The 17,567-nt window shown below is 31.3% G+C and overlaps 1 protein-coding gene and 1 pseudogene across 1 annotated transcript; one reads left to right on the forward strand and one right to left on the reverse strand.

Annotated features, from left to right (window-relative positions):
* The first annotated feature begins 1,955 nt into the window (after positions 1–1,955).
* Positions 1,956–3,470, forward strand: LOC144552616 (uncharacterized). The gene is made up of 2 exons (XM_078300607.1): positions 1,956–2,885; positions 3,396–3,470. The coding sequence occupies exons 1-2, from the start codon at positions 2,041–2,043 to the stop codon at positions 3,451–3,453; spliced, it is 903 nt and encodes a 300-aa protein (XP_078156733.1). The 5' UTR covers positions 1,956–2,040; the 3' UTR covers positions 3,454–3,470.
* A 3,292-nt stretch (positions 3,471–6,762) lies between these two features.
* Positions 6,763–7,533, reverse strand: LOC144565135 (SKP1-like protein 1A pseudogene; annotated as a pseudogene).
* Positions 7,534–17,567: the final 10,034 nt, after the last annotated feature.

The raw sequence follows: 17,567 nt of genomic DNA on the forward strand, positions 1-17,567 counted from the left end.
ACTTTCGTTCATGGGTATTAATACCTGAAATTTTTATTAATATAAAAAAAATTCAAATTCTACCCGCTTTTCAGCGGGATTTCGAAAAATGCCCAAACCGGAGAGAACCTCTCTCACCAGTTCTATAATTTATTCCCGGTGAGATTCTCACCGGTTTTGTTTTGTTTTTTTATTTTACAAAACATAATTTTTAAAATTTATTTATTTTTTGTATTGAAATATATTTCTTTGAAAATAGATGAAATACAATATAATTTGATTTATTAGAAAGACTGCAACAAATAACCCGGATCAACATTTTCCAGGCCGAATTTTTCGCGGCTTTAAGAAAAATTAATATATTTCTTTATGTGTTATTGAAAAAAAAAACAAATATGCCTTGAATTTGAGTTATTAATCATGGTTTAAAAGTCACTTCTAGGCAGGGTTCTAAATAGCTAGCTATGGTGGCGCTATAGCTTTTCCGGATCATAAACGCTAAGCTATGAGATAAAATTGCACTAACTCAGCTACAATCGCTATAGCTATAATAGCTGACCGCTATTACCGCTATATGAGACCCGCTATAACTACCGCTAGGCCACATAGTTTTTTTTTTGCAATTTATATGGACTTTTGTACTTCTATTCTTATTTCTAATGCTACATGGTCTTCTACGATAAGTATACTAAACCAAACTATATGCTTCTATTTTTATTTGTGATTTATTCTATCATTCTATATCGAGAAATATTCAAATACTAATTCTTCATTTTGATTACTCTTTTTATAGTATTCATTTGTAAAATTATTATCGTTCGTTTCAATTGAAAGCTGATTTTGATTATTATTATAATTATAAAATGTTTAAATATGTATATTGACTTCATTTACCTTATAAAATTAATTGCTCTTTGTCTATTATAATATGTAATACCATGAAGTATAAATTATTAAATAATGTTACTTTTTAGATTTTTTTTCCTTCTTATTTGCGTAATTGATAAAAAGTATAGACTTAGATTAGTTGTCATTTAGTTGTTACATCAATTCTCTAATATTGATTATGTTGATAATTAGTAGAAATATAGAATATAAAGTTTGAAAAGGGAAAATCGCTATGTGTGATAGCTTCCTCTATAGCTACGCTATTCGCAATAGCTTTTTTTTTTGGTCTCCCCGCTATGCCGCTATAATCGCTATTTAGAACCTTGCTTCTAGATAATACAGAAAATATTATGAACTTTCTCACCGGTTTGGACATTTTCCAAAATTCTACTGAAAAGCGGGTATAATTTGAATTTTTTATTTTTTTGGATATTAATAAAAATTTCAGTATTAATAAAAAATATTTAATTTGAATTTTCTTTTAATTATGTACCAGTTTTTTGGAACTGACACAATAAGACATTATGATTTTTAATGAAATCAGTGAAAAAAAACTCACTTTAGAAAAAAAAAAAATACTTTAGAAAAAAAATTCGAATTGTGAATTTTTTGCGATCTCCACAAAAAATTATCTATTCACATTTAATTTTCAGTGATCTCTCTTAGATACAGTGTGAGTACTATAGCACGGATACTGTTATCAGCTCCCCAAATAATTATACCAAACAAAGAATGTTTTTTTTTTTTTTTCTCTGAGTCTGCATTTCATCTGTTTGGCAGTAAGACGCGTAATTCAAAACAGCACCATCATCTGATCGCGAGAGCTACCATCGACGTCAATCGTAAAATCTTGTTGTAAATAGCAACCCACGATGCGTGTTTTTCGGCACAGATCACAAGGAATCAAAGAAGCAAAACACCGGTAACTACGCAAGCCCATCTAGAAGCTGTAGACTTTTTTACCCCACAACAGTCCCACAGACTACAGAGACAAACAATTAGTTATCATAGATCACTCGCATCTATATTTTTCGTGAAGCGAAAGCGACACATACTCATTTCTTTAAAAACATAGCTGATAGCATTCAAAGCCTTGGCAAATTCTCTCTCGCTTTCCCTTCCTTTTCACACTAACCCCCTTCTCTCTCTCTCTCTCTGTTTCTAGTTTCTACGATGAAACCACTCAAGCAGCGTGAAATCTATCGCAACGGGCATATGCAAAGAGATGAAATGACTCGAACAACCGCTTCTTCACGCAGCATAATGGAGTATGACAAATGGATTGAAGGAATCAAATCGAACGGCGGCCAGTTCGGGAAACCCGGTTCCCCGAGTCCTGGTGCATGGTCAAGTAGAATTCTCCCCAGTTATAAATTTAAGCAATCTGACAGCGATGAGGAACTTCAGTGTCGTGAGAAAAGAGAGGATCCTGATGCAGATCGATCTGCCTCCCCTGTTCTGTGGAAAAAATCACCCGCCGATGACAGTTCTCTGGTGTTGCAAAACAGTGAAAACGCTTATCCTGCTACAAGAACACAAGAGATTGCGAATTACAGGAAGGAGATGATGGAGATGGTGCGAGAATTACCGGATGGAGACTTCGAGCTAACACTTCAAGATATAGTTGAGAAAAGAAAGGAATTTAAAGAGGTCGAACCGGTGACAGTCAAGGAACTGGTAAGTGATGAAAAGGAAACAAAAAGAAAGAAAAACCAGAAGAAATTTGTGAAAAGGAGTTACAGCATCGATACAGGGTTGCTAACCAGAATGTTTTTACCGCTCTCGGTTGCTGTGAGGAGGAAGAGTTTAAAAGTACGCGACCAAGGTGAAAAGGTCTCCACAAAAGAGATAGATGAGAAAATGCAAGCGGTTGCTAAAAAGAAAAGTAAGGATGAAGAATGGTGGAGAAAGAATGAATTTAGCGAAAAAGGTAGCAGGAATTCGAGTAGCGTTGGTAGCAGTAGCAGCAATGGTAGCAATAGCAGTGGTGATGATCATTTGAGCAGAAATATGAGCATGTAAGATAAATATCTCTATCTATGTTTACCAGTTTTTAAATTGCTGTTAAAATCGTTCTTGTCTTGATGCTCGAAATTAATTGGAAAGGTTATGCAAGATTAATTTTTCATTGGTAGTTAGGAAAAGTGAAAATTGTTCTTTAGTCAATTAATACAGGGGCCTAGTTGACAGACTATAAATTAAAATATAGAATTGTATGAATTTTCTTTGGAATTATCTGATTGAAATTCAATGGGGAATACAATTTTGCACGGATATTTCTTTTTTAACTATTCAGAATTCCAGATGAATCTAGAAACTCTCGTTCAGAGAAAGAATAGATATTGTACCAACCTTGTTCGTCCTTTCAAATTAAGCCCAATTTAAAATAGTTAACGATCTTGACTATCAAGTTCCCAAATAATTATTTTTTTAAAGGCCACCAAGTTAATTACAACAATTAAATCTGGTGCGAATCTTGTGATGTTGACTCAGCTTGTAATTCTGTTCTCTCCTTCTTCTTTTTACAGGAAGAAATCCAAGTGCTATTGCTTCAGACCAAGCAAAAGCAAAGCTAAGTCAAGCTGAGAATTTAAGGGGGAAAAGCGAGGGAGAAAAAGAAACAGAAGTTGCAGATGTAACGTGTCCTGTAATGGTTAGACCGTCACCTGTAAAAAAAAAAAAAAAAAAAAAAAAGCACAGATCAGGTCCTGATCTGTTTCCCTTAGTCTTACATCTGGGACATTTTTGTGTATAACGGCTTATTTTTCTGTTAAGTTTGAGTTTTCCTGTTGTTTGTAATTAAGGTGTTCATTTAATATAAAAGTACACTAATATTGAACGTTATGTTTGGCTGCATCCAGATTCATAATTATTATATCATAAGTTTAGATGACTAACTATATATATTAGAATAATCATTTCTGTACCCGCACTACAGTAACTCAATTTAGAGGAATAATGTATTATGGTCTCCACTAATTATATTGTGTTCACTAATTATTATTCTAAAAAAATATTATATAGTCTCAACTAATTATTATTCTAAAATCCCAGCAGCACCCTTTTAAAGTCTCGGCACTAATTCCGCGTCAACATTTCTCTAACAAAAATAGTTGACCGCATAAAAATAAATACTTCAGTGCATAGATATAAATACTTTTAATATTTAGATATTAATACTTTCAGTGTCATATGTAAAAAAAGAAGGGATCCAATTACAACACTATGACAGTTTAGGTCCCCACAAGCAGTTATGTAAAAATTACAACATTGTTTACTATATAAATATAAATACATGTATTCTTTGAACTATATATTTCAAGATTTGACTATTAATATTAAAAAAAAGTTATAGATCTGGAACGATTGCAGCCCCCACAAACAATTACGGCAGTTTAGGTGCGGGTACGACGTCAGAAATTTCAAAAAAAGGTGCGGGTACGATTATTTAAAAGTAATTAATTTATCATTTACATTGTTTACTATATAGATATAAATACTTATGTTCTTTGAACTATATACTTCAAGATTTGACTATTAATATTTTAAAATAAAGTTACAGATCTGAAACAGTTGCGGTTCCTACAAGTAATTATGGCAGTTTAGGTGTGGGTACGACATCAGAAATTTAAAAAAAAAGTGCGGGTACGATTATTTAAAAATAATTAATTTATCATTTACATTGTTTACTATATAGATATAAATATTTGTGTTCTTTAGACTACATACTTCAAGATTTGATTATTAATATTAAAAAAAAAGTTACAGATCTAAAGTGCAATTATAGCAGTTTAGTCCCCACAAACAGTTATGACAGTTTAGGTGCGGATACTGTAGCGCAGGTACTCATATCAGCTTCCTATATAGTATGCAGGGGGTAACCATATTTTTATACCCTTGATGATAGAAAATATAAAATTGCTATAAAGCCTTTCATGCGGCTGGGGATTTGGTTTCTATATCTATACTTTTTCGTTCAATCGGAATATATCATACCACTATTCTACTAATGATTGATGAGTCATGCCTTTCTATTAATTTTAGTTCTCGCTTAGGCTTCTGGTAAGATTCCTTAATCATTTCAGAAATCATTGTGCATCATTACTTTATGAAAGTATAATCTTAGTGCAGGAGATTGCGAGATATATAATACAACCTTAATAGGTTTATGTGACATGATTCAAACTAGTTGTCCTTTGATTGGATTTTTAAAGATGCTTGTGGTTTTTTGCATTTTTCTTTCTCTCTTTTAAGCAATTGATATGCAAGTGGGATTATTTAGTGAAAATAAAGCAAATGAGATTTAGTGCCTATATATAAGAGACGCATCGATCAGTCAAGCATTAAGTTAGTATATTGGTTAGTGATAACGAAATAGTAATCGCTGATCAATTTAAATAGGATGCTAGTCAAATCCATGCTTCTATATATTTATAGAATATGCAGTGCGGATCCTGCATGTATCATTTGACTTGCAGACTTAAGACATAAACTTTCAACAATAAAAAGATTCTTTATGAAATGAAGATTTATTTGTTCCGACCCAGAAGTGACCCGCTATGACATAGACCATACCCGCTTTGGATGATTATTGGGTAGAACTAACATATCCTACTTTAATTAGTTAGGTATCTGCTTTTGGCGCTGCACGGTATTACAGCAGGCCAATTAATTACATTATGAAAAGTGAAATAATCATGATATATGTTTGGCACCAAATGGTACCGAACTGCCATTGACATTTGCGGGATGACAATCTAAAAATCTGTCCCTTTTAATTTGATATTTTTTTTTCCACACCTGCTCTCAGTGGACTCCCAGACAACATTTCATTTGGTATGATACTGGTACTGGTAAGTCATCCCGGTACGTTTATTGCGATAAACCTCCAATACTGCATTTTATTTAGTAACAGTGGGATTGCAATCCATTAGTTATTAAAATAAAATTGGTAACTTATTTAACTCCATATTTTTTCATTCAATAATTTTCTTTTGAATCTGATTGTAACAACTGAGATCATGTTTGCGCAATCTTTTTCTTTTTTTGAGACCCGATTTGATTAGAAACCATAAAAGTGAGTTCCCTGTTGCTCCTTTTCAAACCTCTGGAGAAACAAACAGAATATTACAACCAAAAGACTTACAAAAACATCCATATCAAAGCCCTACTACATCTGCTACCTGCCAACAAAAAGTTCTCTAAACTAGACATGCATCAAATAAATGATAGTTATTACAACAGAATTGTTCCACAAAATCAACAAAGTAAAATTATTCCATTAAACTGTGTGCGCAATCTAATTGTATTAAGAACTGCGATATTGATATTGCATAGCTAATCCAAGTCTAACTAAAAGTATGTTTTAAACCTTGAGCGTTTCACATATGCCACATAATCTGTAACAATTTAACATAACATTAAACAAACTTAACATATTTTGATATTCGCCAGGATATGTGCTGCTCATCAGTATTCAGTACCTTACTGTCCGACACAAGCTATCCAGAAGTAAGTTAATTTAAATACCATTTTTTTTAAAATATAAGTGATCTATTATTGCATATGCGTGGTTTCATTTTTCTTCCCAACCCTTCAATGAAGAAGCTACCAATATGTTAGGCCCAAATAAGTATCTGCGGAAATATAAATTCGGCCCATAGCCCACCAAAAGTAATAAGCATAAGACCGTAAAATTGTTTTTATATCGACTTACAAAGAAATTACACAAAAAAGAAAAGGAAAACAAAAATTTACTAGCTAAGATACCTTCACAAGTTATAAACTACTACTGACTCTGAGTCCGACCTAAATTCCTTGTACCATTTTAGCAACCATGATCATATGCGAAAAAGGAGAAGTATGATCAGGCTATAGCTATATGAGCCTATGACATCATCTAAAAGATGTAGTCTTGTAAGCAGACTTAAAAAACCTAGTAAAAAAAATTAAAGCTCTTGGCAACTAAAAGACACAATCTTGAACCAAATCAAAGCAGCAGAGTATAAAAATTTCATCACTCAAAAGCCCAAAGGTTTTCACAACGAATCTCCTCTTCCTCCTTGGGTGTGAAGTCATTTTTTATGTTGAAGATCTGGCGAATCATCTCTGGATTCTTCCCCGTTATCATGTCAGCCACCTTTTGGCATGCCGCATCCAGCAGCCCCTCGATGTGCAGATAATCAGCTGCCATGATAAGGTCGTAGAGCGTATCCTTATCAACATCTACAAATTGCATATCCCAGTTCCTCAGCTCATTGTCAGAAATCCTTGCGGAAGCCAGCATGGGCCTGCTACCATCCTCAGTCTTCGACACGGCGGCTGCTTCGACGTGCTTCTTGCAATACTCGATCACCATTGCAAGGGTCGGTGCACGGACATTCGGGAGAGGGATAAAGGTTATGGTGCTGATGTCTTCTATTACGTGGCAGATCGTTTTAGATTGCTTCGCCACGGTCTCTGGTACCACGAACACCGCTCCATCACTGCTCTTGAGCGTGATCATCTTGCTGGTCATGCTGTCTGACATTTGCTTGTTGTGGAAAGAGAGACCAAGTGGAAGAGAAATTAAGGAGGTAAATTAGTGATCTTTAGTATCTTGGTTCAGTTCTAGGTTATGCTATTACCAGGGGGGGTGCTCTGTATTTAAAGGTTCGGTTTGTTTCCTTTTTTTTTTGTTGGGAATTTGGGATGGGGTCGCCTGGCAGGGGTGAAGAATTATTGTGTGAGCTTATGATCCAATGTTGGGCTGTAATAAACGGCCGTTGTCTGATATTTTGAAACAGAATTTCATGGCCGCTCGATGGTTTATTTACAGTTTTTATGGCCAATTTCGTGCAGCACCAATTGTACGGAGAAATAACTAGAGTAGTGAAAAAAAAAGGCTTCTATCTGGAACGTCAGATATGTCGCTGATTTGGAGAGATCAGACTTCCATAGACTCGGTTTTCAGATCATGAAGTCGCATTAAGTAAGTAACACGATAGGGTCCTTTCTGAAGCAGCCCAAAATTAAATTAAACGTTACGAACCGATATACATTAACTATGTTCATGGTTTCAACTATGTCCCTTGCAAATCTTGCTAGACTACATCGTTTCAACTATGTTGGGTTCACTTATCCAATATTTCTGTTTTCAAATGCTGCATCGGTGTAATTTTAGTACCGGGTCATGTTTGTTAAGCATATGTGTTTTGTTTGTAATATCATGATTCATGAATCTGTACCCTTTGACCCTGAAGTTAATGCAAGTCTACGGACAAACCAAAGCCAATTCAATATAAATTAACTCCAGCAAAATCATATTTGTGAATAATTTTTTAAGTGAAAGATATAATTACACATAAAATGCATTCTACCAACTTAATTTTAAAAAATGCTAGACTAAAACACAAAAGTGCATACATAAATAAGCTCAGATGAAAAAAAAACTGCACACATGACATTGGAATTACTCTCTAAAAACTAAAATAACACTATTTTTCCTGCTCTCTACTGTACTAGTATATTATACGTCCTTTAAGAACTTAAAAGCCAACTTATAAATCCAAATCTTTAAATAACCTGCTAAAATAATAAAGAGAGGACAAACCATTAGAAATAATAGCAAAATAAAAAACCCTTGATTATAAATAACTATACCAAAATATAACTAATTCTTGAAATAATTCAAGTTTTAACCATATTAAGCATGTGCAATAACAAAAATCACTTCAAATACCAGTATAAATCAGGAACTCATAATATGGGATTCATTCCAACTTGTAATGTTTAGGCCAACCACCCCATTTTGTCTAAGTTGTGCATATAAACTCAATTATAATTCAATTTAGGCTATGAATTTGACCAATAAAGTCTCATCTCTAGTCACCTAGGCTATCAATTTTAACTCAGTTTTAGGCTAACAATTTGAACTAAACTATCTCATTCTTGAATTAATTCAATATAGGCTATCAATTTGGCCATTGGGGAATTGATCCCAATTTGAGCAATAAAGTCTCAACTCTAGTCAAGTAAACATCATCTGGACAATTTGTTACTAGCATCATTGAGACGAATTTTGCAATAATAAATATAATACATTGACTGATTTATTAACAGTGTCAAATAGATTGAGATTTGCATCTAACTGATTACATTAGATTATACAAAGCAACAAATATATGACAAACACAGGCCTGAGATAAAGAGTTGTTAGAGCGACACCTCTATAACACACATGAATTTAAATTTATTCATTTACTACCATTCTACCAACGCATAACATAATATTTTAATTAACACATTAATTTATTAACATCGTAGAAAAAATCTTGAACCATTTTAGAAATTTGTAAGATTTTTTTTTATTATTTCCAATTTTGCAATTAGAGAGAGGAAGAGAGGAAGAGAAGAAGAAACGAAGGTTATACCTTCTGAAGACAGCTCATCCAAATTAGAGATGGGCTAGACGGCTAGACCTTCAAGCCTCTTCTCTCTGGATACCAGTGTTTTAAAATGCGGCCGCATGGGCCGCATATGCGTATGCGGTCGGCAGCTGTGCTCAGAATGTCCATGCGGCCGCATATGCGGTCCGAATATGCGGTCATGTGGATTAAAAATGCGGCCATGCGGTCTGAATATGCAGTCATGCGGTCTAAATATGCGGTCATGCAGTCTTCCCATGCGGTTTTGATAATTTGATTGTATTTTAATTAAAATTTATATTAAAAAAATCAAAAAATTATTGTTGGTTATGTTATTATGTGAAAATAAATTCAAATATATGAATATGAATATATATATATATATACGTGAATTTTTATTTTAAAATCCGCATATGAGTCCGCATACCGCATATGCGGTATGCAGTGACTTTCCGCATGCATGAACACAAAACCGCATTTTAAAACACTGCTGAATACTTTGTCGTAATATTAATTAGTTACCTTGTGAGCAGAGAACAAGTTGGAGATGGAAGGAATAAATCAGAGAAGAGGCTTCATCTTCGGTGGACAAAATATTTAAAATTGTGAAAAAAATGTGATGTTTCATTTTGTGATCGTATGTCACATGACGTATTAAAGTTAGTTCCCCTCATTTGCAAATATCAACTGAGATTCCATTACACGAGTTGTCGAAATGGAATTTGGTGCTCTTCAACCCCTGCTCTTCCTCTGCTATTCTCTCTCCTCTTTCTCTTTTACGTGATCTTCTTTCTCTTTCCTCTTCTTTGAAGAAAGATATAGAGATGAAACGAATAGCAGGAGGCTGCTTTTCTTACTAAAAAGGCAGCAGAGTTGTCAAGTTGTCAAAACAATCGAATCACGTATGATGTGACGTATTGACATTATCTGTCTCATTTGAAATTTCGTAGCTTAACCTAATTCTATCAGATGAGTACGAGAGCAGTACCTAATAAATCTTATAATTAAACTAAAATTAATGATCTAGATATGGTCAACAGTGCTCATGTATTGTCCATATGACAGTTGTTGGTCGGCAATATGAAATAAGATAGAAATTGTATATATATTAATAATGACGTGTAATATGGAAAATATAAAATGAAAGAGAGAATTTGCAATTAGACCTTGAATCTTGCTTTTCAAAACTCTTATGTATCTTATTCCGATGGAAAATAGATATGTTTATGGAAGGGATGAAATATTTTCCATTATAGTTATGCTGGATTAAAATTAGAAGGGTTGAACCGCATTGGAATGCGACTATTCGTTCACTACCGTATTTTCATGCGGTTGAACCTTTCTAATTTTCTTCCTTTAAAATTCATAATATCATATTTACTCTTCTAAACTTTAAAAACACACAAATTTACTCATTTTATTGTCTTTTATATTAAAACTAATTTTAAATTTATAAAGTATCCAATTTACCCTTCATTAAAAAAATACGTACCATGTCTCACAAAACTACTAGTTTTCTAATTAGTTAGTTTTTGAGGGTAAATAGTCATTTCTCTATAGCCGACGCTTACACAAGAATATACCTGAATGTCATTGTGTATGCGTCAAAATTAGAGAAATGACTCATTTGTTTTCAGAAACCAACCAATTAGAAGACTTTAAATGGTACTTTATAAATAAAGGGTAAAATTGGTACTTTAAAATTTTAAAATGAGTTTTAATATAAATGCCAATGAAATGGATAAATTTGTGAGCTTTTGAAGTTTAAAAAAGTAAAAAATACGCTATTAGGAATTTTAAAGGGAAAAATACGTAATTTTGAAGTATTTGAGGGGTATATATGAAATTGTCCCTTATTTATGAACTGAAACGAAGCACAAATAGCTGCTGCACAATATCTTTTATTATACGGCTAACATAAATTATCTTGAGGAGGATTCAAATGCACCATCATTTTGGTGCTCCAATATGCTCTATGTACTTTATCTCTATTTTCGAAGTTCGAACAATCAATCCAAATTATTCAACATGATTTTCATAATAAAATATGCTTGGAGACCATATTTTATATTTTTTTAGAATTTTTTTACTATTTTTTAAGATAGACACAAAATCAATTTTTTAAGGAGAGTATGGACCATTCGATAAAGTCATATCGTACCTATCTAAAAAAATTCTAAAAAATATAAAATTTGGTCTCCAAACATATTTTATTATGAAGATCATATTGAGCGGTTCGGATCGATTATTCGGACTTTGAAAATGGAGATAAAGTACATAGAGCATATTAGATCACCAATATAATGGTGCATTTGAACCCTCCTCTATTATCTTTTAAATTAGTTATTTTCAATAAAACTTGCTTTGACAAGCAATAAACTTCTAGATATTTATCAGTAATTATCTTTATTCATTGTTTAATATTGTATGTTCACGTAACCTTTTGCTAATGCGACTCCATAAATTCTTCACAAATCTAGAAAAACAAACTTTGGTTGGATTTTACTACTTTTTTTCTAAGTTAATTTGTCTGCTTAAATCGTCCGATGTCCATGAAGAAATAAGAATCCATGAGGTAGTCTTCTCATCATTTAATAATTTTAAAACTATTGTATTTTCCTGTTAACACTTAATAGCATGACTCTCTTTATTTCTTATTGGCCATGACCTGAATATATATTTTTTTAGCATTAAAAAAAAAGAATAAACTTTCGATAATTATAGTATTTTCTTCTCTTCGATTTTTCTTTTCTGATTTTTTTTTTTCGAATTTTTCCAAAATTTACTATGGTGCAAAGTGGGCTGAGTATCCGATGCGGTATCGCAGAAAATAGAATGACTTCCAATTGAACCAAAATAATTTTGATGTCTTTTTGAATTACAAGGGGGTCTGTTTTTTATATTAGTACCTGATTAAAACGTACGATGCAAATCTCATTCTGAACCTGTGCAAAATAGGATTAACAAAAAGTTTGTCTAGCTGGTGGTTAAGACGAAAGGGATGTTTGGATTGATATTAGAGACTGTTAGCTGGTGGTTAGGACTTAGGACTAGAGATGCTAGGATTGAGACTAGAGAGATGATTGTGTGGACCCTGATTTAATATTACTTTGAAACGAGAAGAGTACAATTGGACAGGCTGTGAGTTAGAAAATTGATAATGCGAACGGGTCAACTTGATCCGGATTGTCATCAGATGGGAATTTTTTTGATAAACCATAAATAATTAAAAATATTTAACGGAACCAATATGATTATTTTTTTTTTTTAAAAACCATAAGGACCGGACGGTCCGTCCGGTCTCACAATCAGCTTTTCTCCAGACCGGACAGACCGTGCGGTCTCAAATTTTTTTTTTTATAAAACAGAAATTTTTTAAATTTTTTTATTTTTTGTATTAAAATATTAGAAATGTTGAATATATTTCTTTAAAATAGATGAAATACAATATAATTTGATTTACTAGAAAGACTGCAACAAATAACCCGGATCAATATTTTTCAGATCGGGTTTTTCGCGGCTGTAAGAAAAATTAATATATTTATTTATGTGTTATTGGAAAAAAAAAATGCTTAGATTCTGAGTTATTGATCCCGGTTCAAAAGTCACTTCTAGGTAATCCAGAAAATATTGTGATCCTTCTAGGACATTTAATTTATAAAAAGTTGTATCTATTTTGAGAATTCTTTTTGAATAATAATCATTAAATAACTTAAAGTTTTTGTTTTTTTTTCAAAAATAGATACAACTTTTCATAAAATAAATGTACTAGAAGGATCATAATATTTTATGGATTACCTAGAAGTGACTTTTGAACCGGGATCAATAACTCAGAATCTAAGCATTTTTATTTTTTTCCAATAACACATAAAGAAATATATTAATTTTTCTTACAGCCGCGAAAAACCCGATCTGAAAAATATTGATTCGGGTTATTTGTTGCAGTCTTTCTAATAAATCAAATTATATTGTATTTCATCTATTTTCAAAGAAATATATTCAACGTTTCTAATATTTTAATACAAAAAATAAAAAAAATTCTGTTTTATAAAAAAAAAAAAATTGAGACCGAACAGTCCGTCCGGTCTGGGAAAAGCTGATTTTGAGACCGGACGGACCGTCCGGTCCTTATGGTTTTTTAAAAAAAAAAGTAATCATATTCGTTCCGTAAAATTCATTTAATTATTTATGATTTATAAAAAAAATTCATCAGATGGTCCGGATTGAAATTCAAAATTTGAGTTTTTAGATGATCCGATCTTCAGTGGGGACTCACTTATGTGCCACTGACTCTACAAATTGGGTGTTCAAACTGGAAATAAATAAATGTCTTACATGCAGGACAAGTTAAGTTTGGTGATCACGCATAATTATTTATAAATTATGATTGCAGTTTTAGACCAGAAAATGAGAAGTTTGGTGATCCGTACGTCTTCCAAATAATGTAACTGAGGGAAAAAAAAAGTTTTGATTCACTTTTTCCCGTTTAGATGAATAAAAATCTACAAGCAAATTGTCCCGATTTTTTTATTTATATCAAAAAATATATATAAATTTAAAAAACTAACCAAAGCACTTGTCTTTTTCCAAAACTACCCAAACCGGAAAAAAAATTTCCTGTTTCAATACCAATTTCCAGAAAAAAAAATTTCAGGAAATTGGATCCTAAATCTGGAATAATTTTTTCCAGATTTAGGATTTTTTTTTTTTTTTTTGCTAAATCCGGAATAATTTTTTCTGGATTTAGAATTTTTTTTTTTTTTTTTAGGAAATTTTTTTTTATTTTTCAGTTTTTATTTATAATTTATTTATTTTTTGTATTGAAGTATTACAAATATTTAATATATTTTAAAAAAAATAGATGGAATACTATATAATTTGATTTATTCGAAATACTGCTACAAATAATCTGGATCAACATTTGTCATGCCGGATTTTTTATGACCGTAAGAAAAATTAATCTGGATCGACTGTTTGGACTTTGAAAACTTTGAAAATACCGATCGTTGAATGCCTACCGTTGAACGAAAACTTAAACTGAATTTTTGAGGCACTAAACGAGGGTTCCAATACCTCATATTTTTTATACCTCATCATACCTCATATTTTATATCTTCATTTTCATATATATTATATTATATATACATATATTATATTATATATAGAGTTAGGCTGGGGTGCTATGGATAGCATAGTGGCCTCTATGCTACGGCTCAATATTCGAGTTTTCAAAATCCAAACGGTCGATCCGAACCGTTCATCTTATTCTCCATATTAATATCTGCTTGGAGACAAAATTTTACATTTTTCTGAATTTTTTTACTATTTATTAAGTATTTTACAAAATTGTTGATCCAACGGTGGCTGCACAAAACAGTAAAACCGTTGGATTAGCGATTTTCAATGTGGCTTAATAAATAGTAAAAAAATTCAGAAAATTATAAAATTTGGTCTCCAAGCAGATATTAATATGGAGAATAAGATGAACGGTTCGGATCGACCGTTTGAATTTTGAAAACTCGAATATTGAGCCGTAGCATAGAGGCCACTATGCTATCCATAGCACCCCAGCATAACTCATTATATATACATATACATATATTATATTATATTATATATTTTTTTTTCCGGTTTGGGTAGTTTTGAAAAATAACAAACGGTTTGGTTAGTTTTTTAAATTTATATATTTTTTTGGATATAAATAAAAAAATCGGCAAATTGTCTCTATGAATTTTAATTTCTATCTTGTTACTGAATGAACAATTTGTTGGTTTAATCAACCGGGTTCCGCCAATCATGTTTATACCAATTTTTTTAAGACTTGTGGTATGCATAATATTGAATATTATTTTTCAAAATTTTCAAATAATATTAAATTTGTTATTCCCAAACAACAAATGTCATTAGTTTATTAAATCACATTTCTTGGAAAATTATAATTGTATTTCTTTTTCCTAAAAGGTTGTTTCGATATAAGATAATCGTAAATTACTTGATGCTAGGAAGGAAATGGAAGTTATTTTGTTTCTTATTTCTGAAGTTTTGAAAACAACAGTATAGAGTATATTCTCATTTTTAATCGAAAACTATTGTTTTGATTGAAATAAATATATAATAAAAAAATTAAGGTTTATGTAATTGTTTTACTTTAGAATTATAAATAATAAAAAAATGTTTGCGGTATGCCTGTGTTGATCAAATTATTCAGCATGGATGTGATATATGTGCATTTTGATTTCTTTTTTATTGATTGAAATGCTTACAAAAGAAGTTATATACGTAGTATATTCAATATTGAGGTTATGGTAATATGCATACGGTTTGACAGTGTTATGGATCCATAACTTTATTTTCAAAATTCAAGCAGTTGATCCAAATCGTTAAATATGAATTCCATATAAAAATGTATTCGGAGACCAAATTTTATATTTTTAGATTGATAGAAAATCATTACTTTGAAATGGTCCGAAATTTTTAAATCAAGTGATTTTCTATCTATTTTAAAAACTAGTATTTTTGTAAAGATGTAATCTTTGTTTCATATAAAGATTATGCGGAACGATTTAAATAGACTGCTTAAACATAGAAAATGGAAATATGAACCTATAGTATGAATCCATCCATAATTATATTACAATAGTGTCATTCTTAAAAAGTAAAAATTAATCTCTGATCCAGATGTTTTTTTTTTTTCTTTCCACTAAGTTTGATTAGCGTCATCATTAAATTAATTGATATTTAGATCCGGACGGGATAATTAAACCCGTCCCGCTGGACGGGTTTATTAAACCCGTTCTACTTATTTTTCAACAAAATCCAAAATCTATACCTTTTTTGATATTTTATTATTTTATTTTCTATTAATAAAAAAAATCGGTACTTCTTACGAAAGCTATACTCAGCGACGGATTCAGATTTCGTGAAGGGGTCAAAAAAATATCACAATGCTGTAACTTATAACAGATTCAGATTTCAAAAAATTCAATTTAAATTCATTAACTAATTAAGTAATTCATAAAAAATAATATTTAACTTATACTTTTTAATACTCTGACTAATAATTTCTGATTCTTTAATTTATAATTCTAATTACCACATAATTCAAGAAATTTATTTTAATTTTAACTCCAAATTTAACCCAAATTACAAATCAAACACCCAGAAGGGACAGAAAAATTTTCAAAAAGAACAAAATCGATCAAAATGTCCAAATCTTCACTAAAATTCAAAATCTAGAGAGAGGCAACTGTTTTCTTTGGGACTACATGAGTCTGCCCTGACTATACCTTCCAAGTTGCTCCATAAATTCGTATCACCCCAGGTAAAAACCTGAGATGCAAGTTACAAATTCGAACTGTTCTCTTAACATGGCACTAATCTTAAAGCATACCCCTACAATTTTAATGAGTACCCGATTTAATTTGATCTGGCTGAAATTAATCTAAGTCGTTCCTTTTTTCAAAGTGGTACCTCAGGTATCTGAGGGGACACGGACTCGTTGCTCCTTGATCCAATATATGTGGACTAAGTGATTCCCATCTCTTTGGACTCATCCAGCTCGTCCATGTATATATACTTTCAGTAACTATAATAATTTATGATGAGGGTTCAAATGCTTCCATTTTTTGTGCCTCTATCATGCCTCTATTTTTTTAAATTTTAATAACTCAAAATTTAAAACTCAAAAGTCAAAATAAAACCGTTAGATATGATCTATGTTATTTTCTCTATGTGCTTATAAAAAATTATCACATTTCAATTTTGTTTTTATGTGAATCAATAAGTTCAAAAATCAACGCCTAAAAATCATCCACATTAGTGTGTTTTTTACAAGCTCTTGATGACAATCACAATAAAATTGAAATGTCATAATTTTTTACACATGCATAGATAAAATGATGTAGATCATATCCAACGGTTTTATTTTGACTTTTAAGTTTTCAATTTTGAATTATTAAAGTTTTTAAAAATTGAGGCATAGTGGAGACACAAAAAATGGAGGCATTTGAACTATCCTCATAATTTATTAAATGTTACTGATAACTAATTAAATATTAAATACGATTTACTAATTATTCAATGAATCAATTGATTAGTTAATAATATCACAACTTGAATTTGTTACTTTAAATCAGTGTTTAAGAAAATTATGTTGTTAACAACAAATTACTATATGATTGCAAGTGCCGAGTAATACATATTTATTTATCAAACAAAATTATACGTCAGTAAGAATGTCATTTTTGTTAATATAATTTTTTTTTATTGATATGAGATGTAGCAAAATTGAATTAT

This window comes from Carex rostrata, chromosome 1 (assembly GCF_964058835.1).
Source record: "Carex rostrata chromosome 1, lpCarRost1.2, whole genome shotgun sequence".
Classification (NCBI taxonomy): Eukaryota; Viridiplantae; Streptophyta; class Magnoliopsida; order Poales; family Cyperaceae; genus Carex; species Carex rostrata.